Source organism: Ixodes scapularis, unplaced genomic scaffold (genome assembly GCF_016920785.2).
Source record: "Ixodes scapularis isolate PalLabHiFi unplaced genomic scaffold, ASM1692078v2 PGA_scaffold0__279_contigs__length_252992795, whole genome shotgun sequence".
NCBI classification, from domain to species: domain Eukaryota; kingdom Metazoa; phylum Arthropoda; class Arachnida; order Ixodida; family Ixodidae; genus Ixodes; species Ixodes scapularis.
The window spans coordinates 6,430,354-6,450,659 of record NW_024609835.1 but is presented as its reverse complement, the minus strand read 5'-3'; the positions used below and the strand labels follow the sequence as shown (position 1 = coordinate 6,450,659).

The 20,306-nt window shown below is 48.0% G+C and overlaps 1 protein-coding gene and 1 non-coding gene across 6 annotated transcripts in view; one reads left to right on the top strand and one right to left on the bottom strand.

Annotated features, from left to right (window-relative positions):
* LOC8037145 (CUGBP Elav-like family member 4) overlaps positions 1-20,306 on the top strand; it is a 279,808-nt gene that overhangs the window by 235,165 nt on the left and 24,337 nt on the right. For 3 of the 5 annotated variants that reach the window (XM_040502101.1, XM_029968173.4, XM_029968174.4), the window contains exons 7-11: positions 2,520-2,661; positions 3,722-3,841; positions 9,401-9,469; positions 12,615-12,686; positions 17,219-17,299. In XM_040502101.1, coding sequence (XP_040358035.1) covers positions 2,520-2,661; positions 3,722-3,841; positions 9,401-9,469; positions 12,615-12,686; positions 17,219-17,299 — 484 coding nt within the window. The remainder of the gene's footprint in view (positions 1-2,519; positions 2,662-3,721; positions 3,842-9,400; positions 9,470-12,614; positions 12,687-17,218; positions 17,300-20,306) is intronic. The other 2 variants (XM_040502102.2, XM_040502100.2) reach the window with 1 other exon arrangement.
* On the bottom strand, positions 13,647-13,721 carry Trnaa-ugc. Its single transcript has one exon. It is a non-coding gene; the product is annotated as a tRNA-Ala (tRNA).

The following is a 20,306-nucleotide window of genomic DNA, read 5'->3' as shown; positions in this document are numbered from 1 at the left end:
ATGCTTCCCTCCCCCCCCCCCCCCCCCCCCCTCATCGCGTCTGTTACCATCGTGGAATCGATTGGCAAACCGACGCACTGATTTCCAGCGGCGCTGATGATTAACGAGCCTTCGTAACTTTTAAACAGACTTGCACTCTTGCTTCTCGTATTTTTATTTTGTTGAGTACTTCATTCGAGCGCGCACAGTCCCAAACGGGAGAGCAAAAGTCGCTGTTCCGGACAAGGGCCGATCACCCGGCAAGTTGCATCGCGCACTAAAAAACAAAGAAAAAAAAAGTTTTTTGTTATAAACACGGATGTACAGCGCAAAATGTGACTTTGCATGGAAATAATAAAAATACATATATTTCATTGCACAGTATCAATCTAATGAAGCGCACTCTTAAGTTCACACCACTAAAAACAGCTACGTATGACTGCCGCAATATTAACGTTCACGGATCATATATTCGTCTCTATGAAAAGAGATTTAAGAAATTGAAGATGGTCCTATAGTACTATGCCATAGCTGACGCGGTTCGCCAACACAATCGTGCGATCTTATTGGGAATTTATTAAAATGAATGGCATTGAGTTACACAAAACTCGTCTTGCGCATTGCGAAACCATATTTGCACCCTAAGACGTCAAGACCTCACTGCAAATGCAGGGTAGGCATTTCCCATTGGCATTGACTGCCTAGAAATTCTCGCTGGAAAAGCAACGATGGTGCGTGCCTTTTTCCCGGCTAAAACTTCAGCATCCACTGTGATCCGAGTTATTTTTTGTTGGTGAGATAGCTTAAATATCTTATTTTCAGCACCGGGGTACGAATATTCGTAACGCATCACATTTGGGTCATCAAACTCTAAACGATACGAGAACGATACGTCGAAACGCGAGGCGACTACGTTGTTTACCCCACGGCCAGTACTGGTTGGAACGGACTCGGCGCTCCGTACATTTCAACCTCTTGGCCAGTGCGCGAGGCCAGTACGCGAGGCCAGTGCGCCTTGAAGTGTAGCCAGGGAGTGGTTATCATTGGCACTCGTTCTCCTTTCTACTTTCTCGTTTCGACCTTCTGAAATAGAGAAATCTCAAAACGTCAATCTTGGCTGAGCTCGTCGAATTTGTTCCCCTCTCGTTATATCCTTAGCGTAAACATGGGGCCTAGCACAACGTAGAGTTCTTTAAATTCATAAATAAACGGATAAAGCGAATGTTTATATCGCTTATATGTTTATATCCCCGCATATATGATACAAAACCTGTTTTGGATTTATTATGAAGCTAGAGCACGATGCTTTCAAGAAACTTATTGGAGCTCCTTGCGTTGACTATATTTGACTTCTTCTTTAAGGGGTATTCACACGAGGGAGAAATCCCGGGGATTTCTCCCCGGCACGCGCATTCCACGACGAAAACGTCAGGCATTGCGATGTGCAAAAGCCTCGCGTTTTCATCTCGTGATTCTCGCGTGCCGGGGAGAAATCCCCGGGATTTCTCCCTCGTGTGAATACCCCTTTAAGATCATAACTGCGTAATCGTAAATATACCTTGCACGTCATATTGAGCCACTATCACTTAAAAATGGATACTGAACCAAGGAACTTAGTGTCCATAATAAATGGCGCACGCTCTTTCCACGAGCCAGCAGCCACCGGTGTGCGCGAGCACACGCAACGAAAATGACGTCAAAGACCTCCATTCGCGCTTGAGAGGACAGTGAAATGTATGGGCTTCGGGCCAAAGGAGAATAAAGACGAGTTTTTTTATCTACACAGTGGTTTCTGGTGTAAAAGGTAAGCGATTAATTGGTCTAACAAGCACCTAGCTTTCACTTGTAGAGATGAAAAGCCTGTGTTTATTCTCCATTGGCCCGAAGCCCATGGATTTCATTGTCCTCTTAAGCGCGAATGGAGGTCTTTGACGTCATTTTCGTTGCGCGTGCTCGCGCACACCGGCGGCTGCTGGCTCGTGGAAAGAACGTGCGCCACTTATTATGGACACTAAATTCTTTGGTTCAGTATCCCTTGAAGAAAATTTGCGCTCTCATAAATAATTGGCCTTTCCACACTCGTGTGTCTCTGCAGACTAAATATGCGCCCGTGCTAACGCTGATTCCTTTCTCCACATGTGTCCGACACGCCGACGGTGCAAGTAATCAAAACATGTGATTAAACAAAGTGCGAAAGTTACACACTTAATGGTGCCATGCAGTTAGAAAGTTAAAATAACTATCGGACGACATATCACAAAAAAAGGCGCGACGAAAAATACGAATACAACGACTTCGCCAAAGCTCTGAGGGCAGAGAGGAGCGACGAGCCACCTCATGGCGGCCCTATCACGTGATTCCAAGATGGCAGCGCCCAAGCGACGGAAGGCGAAAAGGTCTATATACAAAGAAATAAGCGCCGAAATTTTCTTGTAGTTTAAGTCCTGGCCAGGAGCGAAACCGAGCGAGGCGCCGGGCACGAGCCAGTGCTGGGACGGCGCTGGTCCTCCCCGAACTGATGTTTGCGGCACGGCGTCCAGTTCATGCAGCAGCAGGCGGCGCTGATGGCGGCTGCCCAGGGAGGCTACATCAACCCGATGGCAGCCCTGGCGGCAGCGCAGATACCGCAGATCGGAGCCATGCCCAACGGACTCGGGAGCCCCGCCCTCACGCCCACCTCGGGTAAGGCCGCCTCGCTGGCCGCGGCCGACTTACGGCGACTGTCTTCTTGCCGTTGCCTTCAACTGCACCGAACGACGTCCGTGAGGCCGGTCCACAGTGCGACACTATCGGGCTCGCTTTTCATGGCGTTCTCGACGCACTCGCGCAGAATATTCTTTCTTCCTGCTTCTCGTTTGTGGTTGAGGATTGGTGGCCCCCAACAAAGCTACCATGTCATACATGTGCTATTACACTTGTGTCGCGTTTTACGACCTAAACAGTGTGAAAGGGACAGTGCCAGCACTCGCAGTAGGTTCGCAAAGGCGAGTCAACTCCCAAGCACTGGCGGTTCCATCGCTCCAGAAATATTGCTGAATGGACGCTTTCTCATCTCAATAAGGATACCCCGAGAAATTTCTGCTCTAAACTGTGATTACATCCAGGATAGTACCTAGCCATATTTTGGTTATGATCCCCACATTCGCTAACCGATTAAGACAAAACAGTCCGTGGGACAATTTCTGCCGACTCAAGCTTGGATTCTTTTCCGTTCGCACGAGCGACGTTGCGATTGAGAACTGCGGCGTCACTCGTACGGCGACGCTCGTGCGTCAAGAAACATGCGGTCGAAGCTACGGTGCTCAACGTCGCAGCTGTGAAATCGCAATAAAAATTGCACCATGCGAATCAGGCTTTACTCGACCCTTATACGCATTACGAATAGGAACGATAGCCGATAAAATTGGATTAAATATTTCATTTTGTGTCAGCATATCGCCAGTATTCACGCTGACGCCGAGCAGCGGACAAGAGACGAATGTTCACCTGACGGGGCCGTGCCCACGTGCTCTTTGGAGATGGTCATGGGGATGCAAACAACAACACGGCATCAAGTAAAGGACCTTACAGTGTGCTTTCCCGATGAACGTTACGCGTTTATTCTCGCGATTGGTAGCCCTTTGTCTCGATCGCATCGCTTCTCCCTCAAAATGCCTCGTGACATCAGTTGTGTCGGGCGTGTCCTTTCGGGCCGCCTCTGGCGAGTGCCATCTGTGGCCAGCAAGCACCTGGTCCCTCGCAGGTGCCACCACCCATCCGGTCAACGGAGCGCTTCCCTCACCCACAGTCACCAGTTTCACCGTGGCTCAAGCCAATGGCCAGACAGGAGAAGTCTACACGAACGGCATGCCTCACTACCCACGTGAGTTCTTCGCAGGACGCCCTCCTGAGCTGTGCGCCCAGGCTGGTCTTCGACGACCTCCGGCCAGGTCCGGGCCTCGAGGAGAACGTTGAGAACAAAGGGACGATTAGGCTTTAATTCGTGACCACTATGAAACCCAAAGACCGCATTCTGCACCGGCATTCGAGTTGCAACCGCGAAGCATATCCGCTCGCTTTGGTCATCAACACGCTTTAATTTGAATCGCATCTTGAAGCAACTGCGGTCGCAACCGCTTTGCGGAGGCGGTTGAGCCGCCAGTGGGAATGCGGCGTTATTGGGGAGGAGGTCGAACAGTCACGCCTCTAGCGGCATGCTTGAGCTGTGTGGGCAACAAACCGAATTTGGTTGTTTGTTGTTGATCAGAGAAATCGAAGACGCCGATTCGAAGGTCGCTCCTCGTGCGACCAAAGCACAGTTAGGAGCGAAGAGCTCGTGCCCAGACCGTGCTAGGCGAGGTTCAAGTTCCTTGTTTTGCTGTGTTAGTAAACAGCAGGTTGTGTAGACTAGGGTGCCTTTATGTGCGCTTTGCTTAGGGTGGTGGCATCTCGCCATTTTGTCCCACACTTTTGTTGTTTTTTTTCTTGTTCAGAAGCGCGTGAAAGAGCGTGTCCCTGCGCGCGTTTGTGGCGCTGACTGTGCTATGGCGACATTTTGTTTTCGTCGATTTCTTTGTATTTTCCCCGTGAGCGCGTGCTGTCGGTATCGGCTTCTACAAAGGGTGGCATCACCCTAAACAGAAGGACATTGAGGCACCCTAGTGTAGACAACAAGCTCGATAAGGCGCCCCCGATAGTTGGATCTCCTGCCCAATAGCTGGCTTATTAAGTTTGAGTTGAACGTTGGAACACGATGATAGGGTATAATCCCCTATTTTATAGGGGCAGGTAGAACCTTTAATATTTTTTTTTCAAATGTTAAGTCTGCATGGGCCATGGAAATTTTTTTTAAACAGTTCCGTTAACTGAATAATTTTTTAACATTTTATAGTGTCTCATATACTTCTTTATAAATTTGGTGTTATGTTTGATATAGCTTGTTTTTTTGTGTTCTGAGTGCAATGAACATGCATAAAAAACACGTTCTTGAGCACACGTGGGGCATGGAAACATACTTAAACAGCCCGTAAAATAAACCAATTCGATCCTTTAAAATCACTGAGTGTAGTGAACAATAAAAATAATGTGCGCGAGACGTATTTTAATTTAAATTAACTAAAAGTGGCAAAATCGCCATTTTTGATCGGCTAACAGATGGTACTTAACTCTTTCATAAATATAAAAATATACATTTATATATATTCTAACCAATTTTATGATACTGGCATTCTACATATTCTAAAGTATATGCGTGCCAAAGTTGCCTGTGATAGTACAAAATTCGGGACAAATATTCCGGCGCTCAAACTATGAATACACCCCGAAATTACATTAAAAGTCAATCGCTCTTTGAAGGCGATGTCATGCACTAGACAATGTCATGTGCATGACAATTGCTAATACAAGACACAAAGTTAAAATGTGCCTCCTTGAGACTTTTAAACGTCCAAACTCCATCAGATATTTAATAATGGTAACACCTCCAATTGGTTTCAGATTTAAATACGATGTTGCGATGGGCCTTTGATATGGTCACGTTCCTCCCTTCGTTCCCCTCTCACCCCCGGGGTGTGCCATCCCATTGACAGTCGGCGACCGGCCATCTGGGCGTATTCCTTAAACGTGAAACACGGTATTTTTTTTTATAGTCAATTAGGGAATTTGTAGTCTAAGATAACAATGAAAGGAAGAAGAGGTTTAAGTTGTTTTGATGTCAGCGTTTGCTTAGGTGAGCTGCAGACCTGTTTAGCTTTCGGTACCCAGAGCTTTTATATAGTCTTTGCCGCTTGAACCGATGGAGCATCTTAACCCTGTCGCATCAGGCTCGCCGTATGGAGGCAGGCTACGGCCTGTCATGAATTGACTGATAAACCCTCGCCCATCTATGACCCCGCAGTTTCGCTTAGACCGCTTTTATTTCAGCACATTAAGACAAATAATCCAACGCTTCAGAACAGGTCTGGGGGCGCTGGAATCGAATAGGATGCAGATCGATAGATAGATAGATGTCAACTTTATTTAAAACATGGTGGGAATGAATCAGCCTAGGGAGCCTTCATGTGCGTTTTGCTAGGGGTATGCCACCCTTTGTAATACCACTCGCCGACAAACCAGCAGCCATTTTGGTTCTCGGCGCTAATCCGTGGGGCTTATAACCCTCCCGGAAACAAGCACCTTATCTCACAAGTTCGGAGCAGCGTTGTGGAACCCACGGAGAGGGGATCAGCATTTTCCCCCTGGGATGGGAGGACCGATGGATACAAAGGCCACTTTCCGGCGCACGGGGAAACAATGAGAGGAACAAAATGGCGGTGGAAGGTGGTGCGGGAAAGGGAAACAGGCAGTTGGCATCACTCTATGCGAAGCGCACATGAAGGCACCCTAAATCAACCGCCTCGGTCCAGGCACCCACTGAGGGCCTTGTTGACGTGGGCAGCCAGTTCCTGTTGCTGGAGGCTGACTGAAAAAGCCAGTTACTCCCGGCTCTAAAGGTGTGATTTTGCCGGGTTATAGGGGCAGTCGCAAAGAAGTTGATCCTTGTCGGAAGAGATCAGGAAGTGGGAGGAAGTGAGGTATCTAAGGTGCGGCGTAGTAAGTGGAGTGGGTGTGCCAAGAGCGTATGTTTGGGCATGTCGAATAAGTTCACGACGACTAAGCTGAGGATGGGAAGGAGGGGAGGCAACAACGGGAGGCAAGTAGGTCGGCTATGGTGGGGAGAAGAGGATGAGGATGAGGGGCTGCGTCACGGGCGTCAGCAGGGTCCCAGAGGAGAGTTTCGCGGGCAAGCTCATGAGCGTGTTCATTCCCAGCAACGCCAACGTGACCAGGTATCCTCTGTCCATGAATAGGTTCTCTTACATTGCTGAGGAGGGGAAATGCAGGGAGAAATGCGAGGCCCTGAGCTAGGTGAGAACATGCCGACTTTGAGTCCGCGTAGATGTGGGTGGTGCAGCTGGGGAAAAAGATGTGGGCGGCAGCAAGTGCGATGGCGAGAAGTTCTGCTTCGACTGGGGACATGCAGGGCTGCGTATTGGAATGGTCACTACCGTGTGAAGTGGTGAAAGCGAGTGCACCAAGGTTATCGTGAAAGTTTGCATTGATGAGAACGTGAGTGTTTGGGTTCTCGAGCACTCTTCTTAGTGCAGTATGCAGCGCAAAGAAGCCGGAAGGTGGAATTCCGCTCCCTGTCCATGTGGCGAGGAATCGGATTACGGTGGCATGTTGGAGGATCCCGTTGTGGAGGGGAATAGGTTGAGGCCGGTGTGAATAGGGTGTGTACCCTAGCTCGTGAAAGATGAAGCGACCTGTTGGAATTAGTGAGAGGCGTTGACGTTGATGGACGCGATGAATGTAACTGATGTCGGAGACTGTGGGTAGAACGCCTAGTTGGGCCAGACGGCTGGTACTGGTGGCGAAGGGGAGACCTAGGGTGCCTACATGTCTGTCTGTCTGAAAGTGAAGACATCCATTGTTACTCTGAATGTGCCAGCGCGTGACGCTCTCGAGCACTCGGTGCGTGACTTGGGCGGTAAAATGGCGTCTATGCATTAGCCAAAGCGACGCGCTCAAGCTCAGAGACACGAGATTGCGCGCGCTTCAAGATGCGTAAAAAAACGATTGGTCAGAAAAATGGCTGAGATATCACCGACCAAACAAAAACGCGCGTGTGTATGAAGCTACTCTATAATTTGTTTCATACTTAGCGTGCAACGCTGTCAAAGCTACTGGCGCGAGCGCGTGGCTTCATCTATGGTTTTGTTTGCACGAGAGCGCGTGCAAATGATCAACGAGATTGAGCCCCACGCTCGCGCCAGTAGCTTTGACAGCGTTGCACGCTAAGTATGAAACAAAGTATAGGGAGACCCAGGGCGATCTTAGTCTCCTTACGAAGAATGGTGTCAAGTTTCCCTTCCGAAGTACGTGTGAGTGATACGTATGGAGCTTCGATAGCAGTGAATGCGGGAGATAATGAGGGCGTCGCGAAGTTTGAGCAGGTCTCATTCTTTCAGGACCCTTGTGCGCGTGGCTACACGGCGCATTATGTTAAGGATGGGTGCAGTCTGGCGGAGAATGTGCTGTACATCAATGGTGCCTACCCCATCGGGTTGTACATGAAAGCTCAGGACTTCGAGGGTTTTTGTCGACGAATGTTATGCTGAAGGGTGACTTGAGGAGGGTGCCAGTGGTGGGAGTGGATGAGCAGCAGGGAGGTTTTCTCAACCGAGCAAGCAATACCCATAGTGTGAGCTGCTTGATCGACAGCTTTAAGGGCGGCTTGAAGAAACTCTTGGATGTGTCCGGGAATGCCTCGATTGATTCAGACAGTGATGCAAACGTCATAAATCTGCTCAACGAATCACCTACCTGAGCCGCGCCTCTGCTTGTTTTGACATGGTCAGACATAATTAGCATATGTAATTACAGCAGCGTGGAGCACGTTATGGACATCAGGTTAAGTCTCCGACCACACGGCGTCGAACCATGCCGCCGAATCTTAGAGGCAGATTGCCCTTTCGCTATTTAAACGTTCACAAAGACCGATTTGTTTTAACTCATTTAATACCAATGTGAAAGTCGAGGATAATTAATGAAGGCTCTCTACGAGTGCCTCTGTTTATAAGAATTACAGTGTACTTCCCCCTATGAAAGACATATGTAAGGGTGAAATACTATGCACGGCCACTTAACATTACAGATACATGCTCTTCTCTACACCAAAAGAGGAAATCAGTCTCCCAACCGGGAAAACAAATATCTTCGATTAGCCGTTTGAATAGGAGGTTAGTATTGTGCGAGCTTTCTTTTGAAAGCCGTTTTAGTAAGGGGGCGCCGGTACATCCATCTGATTAGTCGAGATACTGGTCGTCCCTCGGTCGAACTGCTCAATTCTCCTATTTATTCTCCGCGTGCTACGGTTCTCACAAATGCCGAAGTTCATTCTCGTAGCAGTGGATTCTTGCAAAAAATAAAGCAAAGTGCCATGAGTAGAAAAGCGTTCAGTAGCAGCATGCGACTGAGTACTGTTGACCGCTATCGATACAAGATGATCCCTAAACATGCGGCGACGCGGCAAAAGGCGCACGGTACTTGGCAGAAATTTTGATCAGATTCAATGATTGAGCCATTTACGTCCGTCCTGCATGACTGGATATAATCAATGCATGCAATGAGTGCACGTCCCCCTTCAGCCCGGGCTGCGTCGTTCAGGGGTCAAATTGCGCCATTTAGTGTTTAGACAAATATTGCTGATTTTGTGCTTTTCTACAATGGTGCGACATTGTACATATCTTTAACATGCGCGGTCAAACCGGTGTTGTTGCTTTTTTCTCATTCCGTTAGAAACGTTTGATTTTGGATTTGTTGCCTTTCTGAAACAGACACTTTTTAGCAGGAAGCTTATTTGGAACTGTACACTAATATCGAGCCATCATTTTTCTTCCAGTGCATTCCGGTCCTCCTGACGCCGTTCGAGTGATATTACAGGAGTTGCCTAGTCATCTTCACACAGAAGGTAACACACTTTGCATGCGTGAACTTAAATACCTACAGGGTTACGCCCTCTAGCATTTGTTTACCGCTAATCGGTGAGCCTTGTGATGCTTTTAGGTTCTTGACTAATGGCAGGCGTATCACTGGAGCGAATATCCGCTCGATCCATTTACATAGGTGCGCTAGTGAGAACGTTTCGCTAGTTACGAAGACCGCAAAAACCAAGCTAAGTGAGTTTCTTGTTCTTGTTTTTTTCAGTTTTGCATAGGTTGTTAGAGGGCGCTAGATCCGCTCCCTCATAAATAAAAATGTGGTCAGATATTCTGACCACTTGCGGAATAGAGACAGATCAATAATAAGGATGCTTTCGGGAGGGTGCACTTGAAACAACGACCGGCGAAATGCGGCTCCTCACGTGAATGTCGATCGATCTCGACATCTTGAGACGACCGATGTCGTCTTGAGACGTTTCGATCTTGAGACGTTCTTGAAACGACCGATGTCGTCTCAAGACGACATCGGTTTGTAGATTTGAGACGATCTTGAGACGACCGATGTCGTCTCAAGCCCAAGACCTCGAGACGACGTCCCACCACCAGTGCGCTTCGGCTTCGCCGAACCCTAGCGTTTCCTGCCCGTGTAAATATTCGCTCCGGGTAGCACACCGGGAACGATGCGGAGAAGCTGCTTCAGCTGCAGCAAGCTCGTGGGTCCAGGCAATCTCAGTGGCGTCATGCCTCAGCGTTTCTACGACGGAATGAAGGCTGAGTGAGACCTCAAAAAGCCAGGCGGCATTAGAGGCATGCACACGTTTCTAAACGTCGCGAAAGAGGTTTCACTCAATTTCCAAACAAATAGATTTTTCGTCGCGATGGTGCCTAAAAATAAAAACGTTCCCCGACCCGTTGTGCTTGCTTGTCTTGGGGTTGGAAATCGCGTGCTACACAATAAATTTGAACGATTGACGCTGAGAACGTCTTTTTCCGCTAACGTTGAGGAACGCTTCGCCGCCTCTTTCTCCTCCTGGTTTGGTGAGGCGCCCGTTACTGACTGTATTCGGGCAGGATTCGAGTTCACCAAAAACCTTCTGCAAGCAGGGCTCCCAGTTCTAGGTCAAAAAACAAAAAAATAAGCGTCATGATTTTTATTTTTTACTTTTGTTTAGCAGATCAAACGTATTCCTTGGTTTGTCGGCGAAAAATACTCATTGGTACAATTGGCAGCGAGATTTTTTGGTGGCGTCCTCTTATTGTTCCTGACATCACGGCCAAGGTTGTTAGTAGAGAGCAGCAAGTGCGATGGTGCCTAGAGCCCGTGGAAGAAGCCTAGTCATCACGCTTTGATATTAGCACCGTCAGTGTCTGACTTATTTCCGCCTATGAGAGTAAAAATAATCCTATTCAAGACGTCATAGTATTTCTTTCAGTCTTCCGTTCGCAAATCTCGATGGCGTAATTGTCGGATCGAAACCTAGCCGTCTGACGACAGTCGAGCTCGGGTTATCGATTCGACTCGAGAGCAGCGTGAGCAGTCGACTTCGGCTCGTAACAATCGATGCCCCGGCGGACACTCGCGGAGTGGCTCGTTTCCAACCACTGCAGTGATAAGAATAGCCGAAGTCTAGCAATGCCCGGAGCTCAGCACGCGTTTTCTACTTTTCTGAGCCCAGTGCGTGGCTATGATTAACATTGGCGACATGGGATAAACATCGGGCCACGTGGCCGCTTGTTCTGGCTCCAAGTTGAGGGGTTGAACGATGCTCATATCTCTCGAATTTATTTGCCGACTGACATTGCTTAGGAAGAAAAACTTAGGCACGTTTATTCGGTTATTAAAGTTAGGTAGTGATTCTGAGCAGTATTTAACGAAAGTAGACAAACCATTTGACGGCGTATTCAGGTTGACATTGCAGCCAAAGTTAGGCGAGCGCGAACTAGCCCGCGCTCCTGGCTTTGAGACTTGCATTTCTAGCGCGAGTGTTCGTTCTGCGGAAGAACGCTTCGAAACAGCTGCCTCGAGCTCTCGTATTTGAGGTATATGCTGCAGTCTCACCTAAAAGGTAATTTCGGCCAATATTTTCCAATTGATATTATGACTGTTTTCAGCTCAGGAGGTGTCTCTAAATTACGAGGTATAATTTTCTTTTTTACGACATTGTGTGCCGTTTTGTAAATATCACGCCTGAAAGTTTGGTTTGGGGAGATTGCGGCAATACCAAAGCTATCTGCTAGAGGGATGGCAACACTGGTCATCAGCTGTACGGCCGCGATGCGACGTGAGTGGGGTTCTGCGGTACGCGTTGCCCAGTGCTCCTCGACTAAAAGCTAACCCACTTGCCACCAACTAGAGAGCAGCTGGTCGCGTCTTTAAAATCGTTCTTAGTGTAGTACACGGCTTCACTTTGTCATAATATTTCGGCTGTGGTCTTATTTCGTGCCACTAAAGCCAGACCAGTCATTTACTTTGGTTTCGTTTTCGACCGGCGTTGCCCATAAGGGTGAACTCAGTATAAGAGGTTCATCTCTAATGCGATGCTTTCTTAAGTTTTGCTAACGAAGGGAGGAGCCATTTTAAAGTGCTCGTATCTTCCACCATTGACTTAAGACAAATAAATGTTTGCATCATATTTCCGGATTGGAACGAGAATATCTTTCCATTGTCTAGTGACTGAGTGACGCGTTTTTTCTCCTAGGGACGTGCAGCGCCCTCACCGTGCCCACATCTCGTGTCATGATTATCGTAACTAGATGGAAGTCATACAAATGCTGGACAGCCACCCAAGACCATCTATTTTGAACTCTAGTTAGACACAGTGTGAACACTTATATTCTCTCGCTAGAAGAAAATATCCAGGGTAGAACAATGCCGCACTGCAAGGTAATAATTGAGTACCACTCTTTAAAATATCACTTCGAGTGTGACCCTAACACGTCGTTTGGGAAATATATTCTTTATTTATAGTGGAATTTTTGTTCTTAGTTTATTTTTCCATCTTAGCTGTATCTTACCTTAACTAGCGAGCCTCTCCTCGTTTTGATAGTCGTCAGAATGGTTCGTAAGTCAGTGTCTAGTGTATCTTTTGCACCGTCTAGTTCTTAGGTGCTCGTCGCGTTTTTGCGGGCTATCCCAACGGTGTTAACGGTCTCGGTGCCCGCCTCTCTTCGCAGCTCAAGCGATTCAGAATGGGGACGCCCTCCAGCCGGCTGCCTACCCGACGCTGCAGCCTTACCCCGGGATTCGTGAGTGCTTCGCCGTCTAAGCTTGCTACGAGTTACAAACGTCACCAGCTGGCGTAGAGTGCGCGTGGACCACGACTCGCGAATTTTGACATGTCAGTGCCCCTTTAAGTACCCGCGGCTCCACCCTCAAAGAGAGCCTGACGCGACGAGACCAGTATGAAGAATAGCGAGAACTTAAACAAAGCGTACTCATCCACAGAGCACTCCGACTGCGAGCTTTCCCTCGAATTTAGGCGAGCTTGTCGGCTGATGACTGGTGGCCCGGTCCCTTAGATAAGCCGCTTCGCTCGGTGTGATTTTTAACCGAAAGACCGCACTGTGGTCGTTGTCGGAGTCTGCGCACTATCACATTGAACCATATGTGTAAGCGTTTCGATTGAGCATACATTTTGTATTGGCTTTTTTAAATCAATATTCCTTATTGTGTTCGTATTTACCTATGCGCGAGCTCTCTCTGAAACCGGTCCCCGTTGCTGCTGCCACTCCAGCCCCCGACCAGCTGAAGCACCTTCTTTGGCTACGTGCTCGCGTATCATGAGCACACCAAGCGCGGACAAATTCATGATGAAAATAATCCCTGGAAAAGGGGAACAAGGGGGACAAAGGACAGACATAAATCTCCAAACACAGTTAGGTGACTGGTGAGCGACCGAAAAAATCCGCCTGGTCCGGGTATCGAACCCGGGACCTCTCCATTACAGGTGGAGCGCTCTACCAACTGGGCTAACCAGGGGTTAGACATCAGTAGAGCAAACGGGTTTTATCAGTTGCCACCAGTCTAACACCAACAAGGGTGAAGCTGGCAAGTTAAGGTTGTAATTATAATGCAATTAAATGCAAAGGTGCAAGCGAGCTGGACAAGAATGATGAAAATAATCCCTGGAGAAGGGGAACAAGGGGGACAAAGGACAAACACAAATCTCCAAACACAGCTAGGTGACTGGTGAGCGACCTAAAAAATCCGCCGGGTCCGGGTATCGAACCCGGGACCTCTCCATTGCAGGTGGAGGGCTCTACCAACTGAGCTAACCAGGGGTTAGACGTCAGTAGAGCAAACGGGTTTTATCAGTTGCCACCAGTCTAACACCAACAAGGGTGAAGCTGGCAAGTTAAGGTTGTAATTATAATGCAATTAAATGCAAAGGTGCAAGCGAGCTGGACAAGAATGATGAAAATAATCCCTGGAGAAGGGGAACAAGGGGGACAAAGGACAAACACAATTCTCCAAACACAGCTAGGTGACTGGTGAGCGACCGAAAAAATCCGCCTGGTCCGGGTATCGAACCCGGGACCTTTCCATTACAGGTGGAGCGCTCTACCAACTGGGCTAACCAGGGGTTAGACATCAGTAGAGCAAACGGGTTTTGATGGAGAGTGATTTTGTAATGGAGAGGTCCCGGGTTCGATACCCAGACCAGGCGGATTTTTTCGGTCGCTCACCAGTCACCTAGCTGTGTTTGGAGAATTGTGTTTGTCCTTTGTCCCCCTTGTTCCCCTTCTCCAGGGATTATTTTCATCATTCTTGTCCAGCTCGCTTGCACCTTTGCATTTAATTGCATTATAATGACAAATTTAAATTTAGAACATTTAATGTCCCAGGTTTTTGCGTAAATTTCGTTTGCACCCACGGATTTCTCCGCGAAGGAGCCCGAGGCAAAAGTCGTAGGTACCTGAAAAGGCCCTTGCCCCTTCTTGGTACGCAGACGGAAAAATACGCACAAATATTAAAAAGGGAAAAGCCCAAGTAAGAGTATGTTAAGTTCACGGCAGAGTAGCAAAATTAAGATGATTGAAATCGTGGTTGAAATGGGGCCAGTTTTACTAGTATAACGTAAATCAAACTTTCGCGAGAAAAAAAAATAGTTTTTAGCTATTGTTTGTCTATCCTTTGATGCTTTTAGATCAAAGAATTCTAAAGCAAGAAAGATACAATGCAGGCTGCACACGAGCAAAAAGAAGTGCTCTTTTGATCAAATCGAAGCGTTGAAGTTGATTTCTACCTTCCAGTTAGTTCGTCAGCTACGTCACGTCCTAAAGCAACGAAGTGAAAACGCAAAGAAAAGGAACGAAAACGAGTAAAGTAATAGAGAGTTTCAATAGATCGTTCCAATGACTCCGATAATGAAACCCGATACTTCCCCGCAACTTGAGCTGATGCATCGCATCGTTATCGGGTATTGTTATCGGGAGTATCGGAGGTATCGGAACGATCTACTAAAACTCTCTAATGTCCTATTGCAAGGAAGTAGGAATTAGAAGAGAAATGAAATTTTGTTTTTAACTAACTAAAAAAATTGAAGCTGCGTTTGTCCTAGAATGGAGGGGATTACAGCATTATCTTCTTTTTTTTTTAATTAATCTGTACGTAGGTCTGCTTGTGTTTCGATTATATTTTTTTGTGCGCAACTGGCCACTAGCATTTGCGTACACAGCTATTGGACAGGAGATCGAACTATAGGGGGCGCTTTATCGAGCTTGTTGTCCCCACCCCCCGGTGTTTACTAACGCAGCATAAGAAAGAAATTGAACCTCGCCTAGCACGGTCTGGGCACGAGCGCTTCGCTCTTATATGTGATTGAATCGCACGAAGAGCGGCCTTCAATCGTCCTCTTCGATTTATCGGATCAACAACCAAGAAGAAAATTCAGTTCGTTGTCCCCACAGCTCAAGCGCACCACCAGAGGCGTGACTGTTTGATCTCCTCCCCAATAGCCGCCGGTGAACACTCCCTAGTTATGCTGGTTTCAGAGTCTGCGTTCGCGTGTGCTTTCTTTTAGTAGACGCTTCGTTGCCATGATGGTGGTGACTATTGCAGACTTGACTTTGTCGTGCAGCAGGACAGAGCGGTATGGCGAGGTCAACCGCCAGCTTGAGTTCTGTCGGCATACTTTTCAATGAGCGGAACGGGAACGAAAAGAGCTCGAAATCAGGACGTACCTCACATGGCTGATTTTCTCCAGTCCCTAATATTGAAACGAACTTTACGGTTTCTTCTCTATATCTATTTTTACGGTTTCTTTTAGGGTTTCTTCTCTATATCTATTTTTTTTAATTATTGTATTGCCGCATTTTTTTCTTCTTTTTTTTTTGTACTTCTGGGCTACTTTATTTGAATAAATACGAGTCTTGAAATAGCGCGTTCTGTTCTTCCAGAAATCTGGTTGTGCGACTTGCGAGGCTCGCAGAGCTGGCAGATGCTCTCCCATTAAACGTGGAATACATTATAATGCAATTAAATGCAAAGGTGTAAGCGAGCTGGACAAGAAATTATGAAAAAATCTGCCCCACTGCCCACTAGCATTTGCGTACACAGCTATTGGACAGGAGATCGAACTATAGGGGGCGCTTTATCGAGCTTGTTGTCCCCACCCCCCAGTGTTTACTAACGCAGCATAAGGAAGAAATTGAACCTCGGCTAGCACGGTCTGGGCACGAGCGCTTCGCTCTTATATGTGATTGAATCGCACGAAGAGCGGCCTTCCCTTTGTTCCCCTTCTCCAGGGATTACTTTCGTCATTCTTTTCCAGCTCGCTTGCACCTTTGCATTTAATTGCATTATAATCTTAACCTTAAATTGCAAGCTTCACCCTTGTTGGTGTTAGACTGGTGGCAGCTGATAAAACCCATTTGCTCTACTGACGTCTAACCCCTGGTTAGCTCAATTGGTAGAGCGCTCCACCTGTAATGGAGAGGTCCCGGGTCCGATACCCGGACCAGGCAGATTTCGTAGGTCGCTCACCAGTCACCTGGCTGTGTTTGGAGATTTGTGTTTGTCCTTTGTCCCTCTTGTTCTCCTTCTCCAGGGATTATTTTCATAATTTCTGGAATGCATGACCGAAACAAATGGCAAGTAAATATTACCGTGAGAAAATACTGGCACTCTATTTAAACAAAAATAGAGTCCACGCGCGCTAATTGACCGTAGGGAAATCACAAATATGTGACTTCCCCGGAACAAAGTTCCTTGTGCTCGTTTTTTTTATTTATTTTTTTTTTTTGTTATTGGCACGGAACGTTTTAATGCGGAAGCATTAACTACCGCATGGAGCAGAGCCGGCGGCGTCTGTAACCACAGAAAAACACGAAAGATACGCCCATTCTCCCTTTGGCTGAGCAAAACGGTTCCTAAATAGCCATTGGCGGCCGCTTCACGAGAGCGCGCGCTCGGCCGCCGCTCTCGTGTCAGGCGTTGCCGGAGAGGGGTGGGGGGCTGCGGCCGTTCTGTTCCTCTTCGGCGCCAAGAAACACTGTGGCGCCCGAGGCATCTATATCGCCGGCGGCCGCAACCTCGGCAGTAGCGAAACGTGGTCGTCCACCCCAGTACACCGCAGACGAACTAATGGAGCGGAAGAACCACATTCATGCTTTCGCATTCGCAACTCATAAGAAGTGCTTACGTGCGCTCGGACTTTTTTTAACACTTTTACATATGGGTCCAGTTTTCGGCCCGTTGTTTCGTACATATGTTGTCATCTTTTTGTACGGCTGTGCGCGCAATCATCTTACTGTGGCTCGGTTTATGTCCCCAACAGCCGCCTATCCTGCTGCATACGGCCAATTTGCTCAGGCACTCACGCAACAGCCGACGGTGGTTCCCCAGACGCAGAGAGAAGGTAACGTCCTTTCAGTCGCTTCGCTCATATACGGCCGCCATGGGTATAGCTTGGAGCTCAGCCGCGGGCAGTTACAATGTGCGTCCGGCGAGCGCACATGAAAGAGGCAGTTGTGAACAAGCCCGTCCTGTCCTCAGACCTCGATGGCAGGGCCCTGTCGCTCGAGTTCTCCGGAGGCCAGCCCGAGCCGCGCGTTGGACGCGGCCTTAATCAATCAGAACACGAGTGGCAGCTAACACTGATTCGGCATGCGTGCCCAATCAACGCTGGAAGATCCGACACTGCCGCAATGCCTTCTAGGAAATCGGGCCCACGTGGCACACAAATCGCTACCTACCTAAAAAAAGACGGCACACGTTTTCCAGTCTCGACTCAAGGCGGATTACGGGGCGAGAATTAATACTTAATTATTGATTCAGAAAAATGCGCTTAGACCTGAAACTAAACTACAGATACGTATAGCCGAAACCAAACTGCATTTACCCATACCCAAAACCGGACTCGGTTCACGCGTGTCATAAACCAAACCACACTTACGTGATCCCAACACCTAACTGAAATCATACGTGGGTGTTAGTTCTACGCTAAAAATACGTATTCCATGATGTGCGCCAAATTTTGAGACCCTGTTGGCTAAATTGAAACAGACTCCTCAAATTAGGACTGCGCCACATTAATGAGAACTCCGGTATGACTGGGCATTGTTATTTCGAGAGTTCCTACTTCGCAATTAATAAATTTGTGTTTTATTTTCAAAGTGATAACATATATGCAACCGTGGAGTCTTCTAACATGAAATATATCACGACATAAAACGTTTTTGTTAGCGTATATTTTTTTTTATTCACCAATATACGAATTGTTTTCTCGTTGTCGTTAGCCCTCTGAACAGCACAACTGCGAGAGACTGGGTCCACCAAACTCGCCAGCATCACAGCGAAATACTTCCACCTTTTCGCAGGCCAAAGGAGCTCGGAAAAACCACAAAATTTGAGATTAAGAAAATCCTACGCTTTATTGCTTTTATGTTATATTTCATTTATACGCTCAAAGTGTCGATCGAAATTGAAAGCCACGCCCAGATAGAAGAACGGAGCCGCGTAATAAACAATAATGCACCTTGCCGTATCTTCTATTGAAGCCCATTACATAAGTATTTTTCTCGTTCGGACACTCCATATGTTTCTTCTCTAAAAAACAACAAAAACCACTATGTTTTTTTAATTAAATAGAACTATTCAATGTATCTTCCTGGCGGCGCGTCACTTTTCAAACCGACTGAAACTCGGACAATGGACGGGTGCGTTCTCTCTTCATCGTTGATGCACCGGAGCTGGCCGCTCTTCCTCCTCCCTTCCTGCATGGCGCCCTCATCTTTCCTGCGTGTCTCTCTGCGAAATTCAGTGACTCAAAGTAGCTGGGCTCTGCACAAAGGATGGGCGGGAAAGAGGCATCGTCCGCTTTACTGTCAGGCGTGGTGTGATCTGAACCAAAACGGGGCGGGCTTATGTTTGACGTGTGAACGACAGTTTGCCGGAATAGGTCCAGCTGCGCACCGGAGGACGACGACGACGACGCACCTAAGCGGATGCTTGATTCCTCACCTCTGCAAGTAAATCAGTTTTTTACTATTATTTTGGTAATTTAAACTACATCCCCCTGGGAGCGTTCGCAAAACCTCTTGGGCAGTCACCCTGACCGAAGCCCCAACTCCGAGCGACGCAACCATGAGCGAATCCACCCCCGGCTCTGAGAGCTTCGATGACAACGATATAGATGACGCAGAAAAAGAAGGTTCCGGCTGGACCCTCAACTATAGGAAGCGACGCCACGTCTCCGGGGGCTCTGCTTCAAGTCAAGCCACCATCATTGATGCCCATCGCGAGAACCGGACGGTCATCGTCAAACCCCAAGACCCGACAAAGCTCATCGCGAAGCTTAACCCTCTAACCCTATCTCAAGAGCTAGATTCCATCACACCCCATGGAGTGATTCAAATCCGACCGAACTACAGACTGAACCTCCTTGCAATTGACATGCGGGACAACAGCTCGATGCAAACGATCCTTACTTTAACAACTCTATTAGGGATCAAAGTCCAGACCTATGAAGCTCACCCACGATCTTCGGCCGTAGGAATCATTCGTGACGTAGACAAGGACATCACAGAAAGTGACCTCAAAAAGGCTATAAGCGCAACTACGCCAGTCATCTTAGTCAAAAGGCTAGGCGCTTCAGAAACGGTGAAACTTGTCTTTGCAACCGAGACCATGCCAGAACACGTCGTTGTGGGGCATATACGCTTCAGAGTACTGCAGTACACCGACAAACCACGACAGTGCCACAAATGTCGGCGGTTCGGGCACATTCAGACCGCATGCCCCCATGTGCAACGTTGCAGCCGCTGTGGCGGCACTCACGACCGCGTCGACTGCCAAGCCGACCAACCTAAGTGCGTCAACTGCAAAAGAAAGCATGAGGCGACCTCTCGAAGCTGTCCCTTTTATAAAACGGAAGCCGCTGTATCGAGCTATCGTCACACCCACAAGGTCAGCTACCCACTAGCGAAATCAGCTGTCCTCTCCGACAACAAGAACAAAACTGCTCGAACTCTGAATCCATCTTCCAGGAACAGCCAGAACGAGAAAGTGGAGGATGCTATGATGCCGCCACTAGACGACGATCACTTTCCTGCTCTTCCACGTCAGTCAGCTGCGTCCACATCAGCATCAACTAGCGTTGGACCCGAAACATCACCGCGGCAACGCCAGGACAACTTCGCAAGAGTGACAAAAACTTCTGCTCAAAGGGCTAGCGACACAACGTACCGATCTCGTACCCAAGGCTCCGACAATAATACTGAACCTCAAGGACTAGGATCCGCTGTGTACACCCTTGCGACGCTACTACGTACCTTTCTGGCCACACTGGAGCACCCGCTCGCACGAGCAGGTATTACCCTAATTGACTTCACATTACCTCTCGTCCACTCTTGGATCAAGTAGAC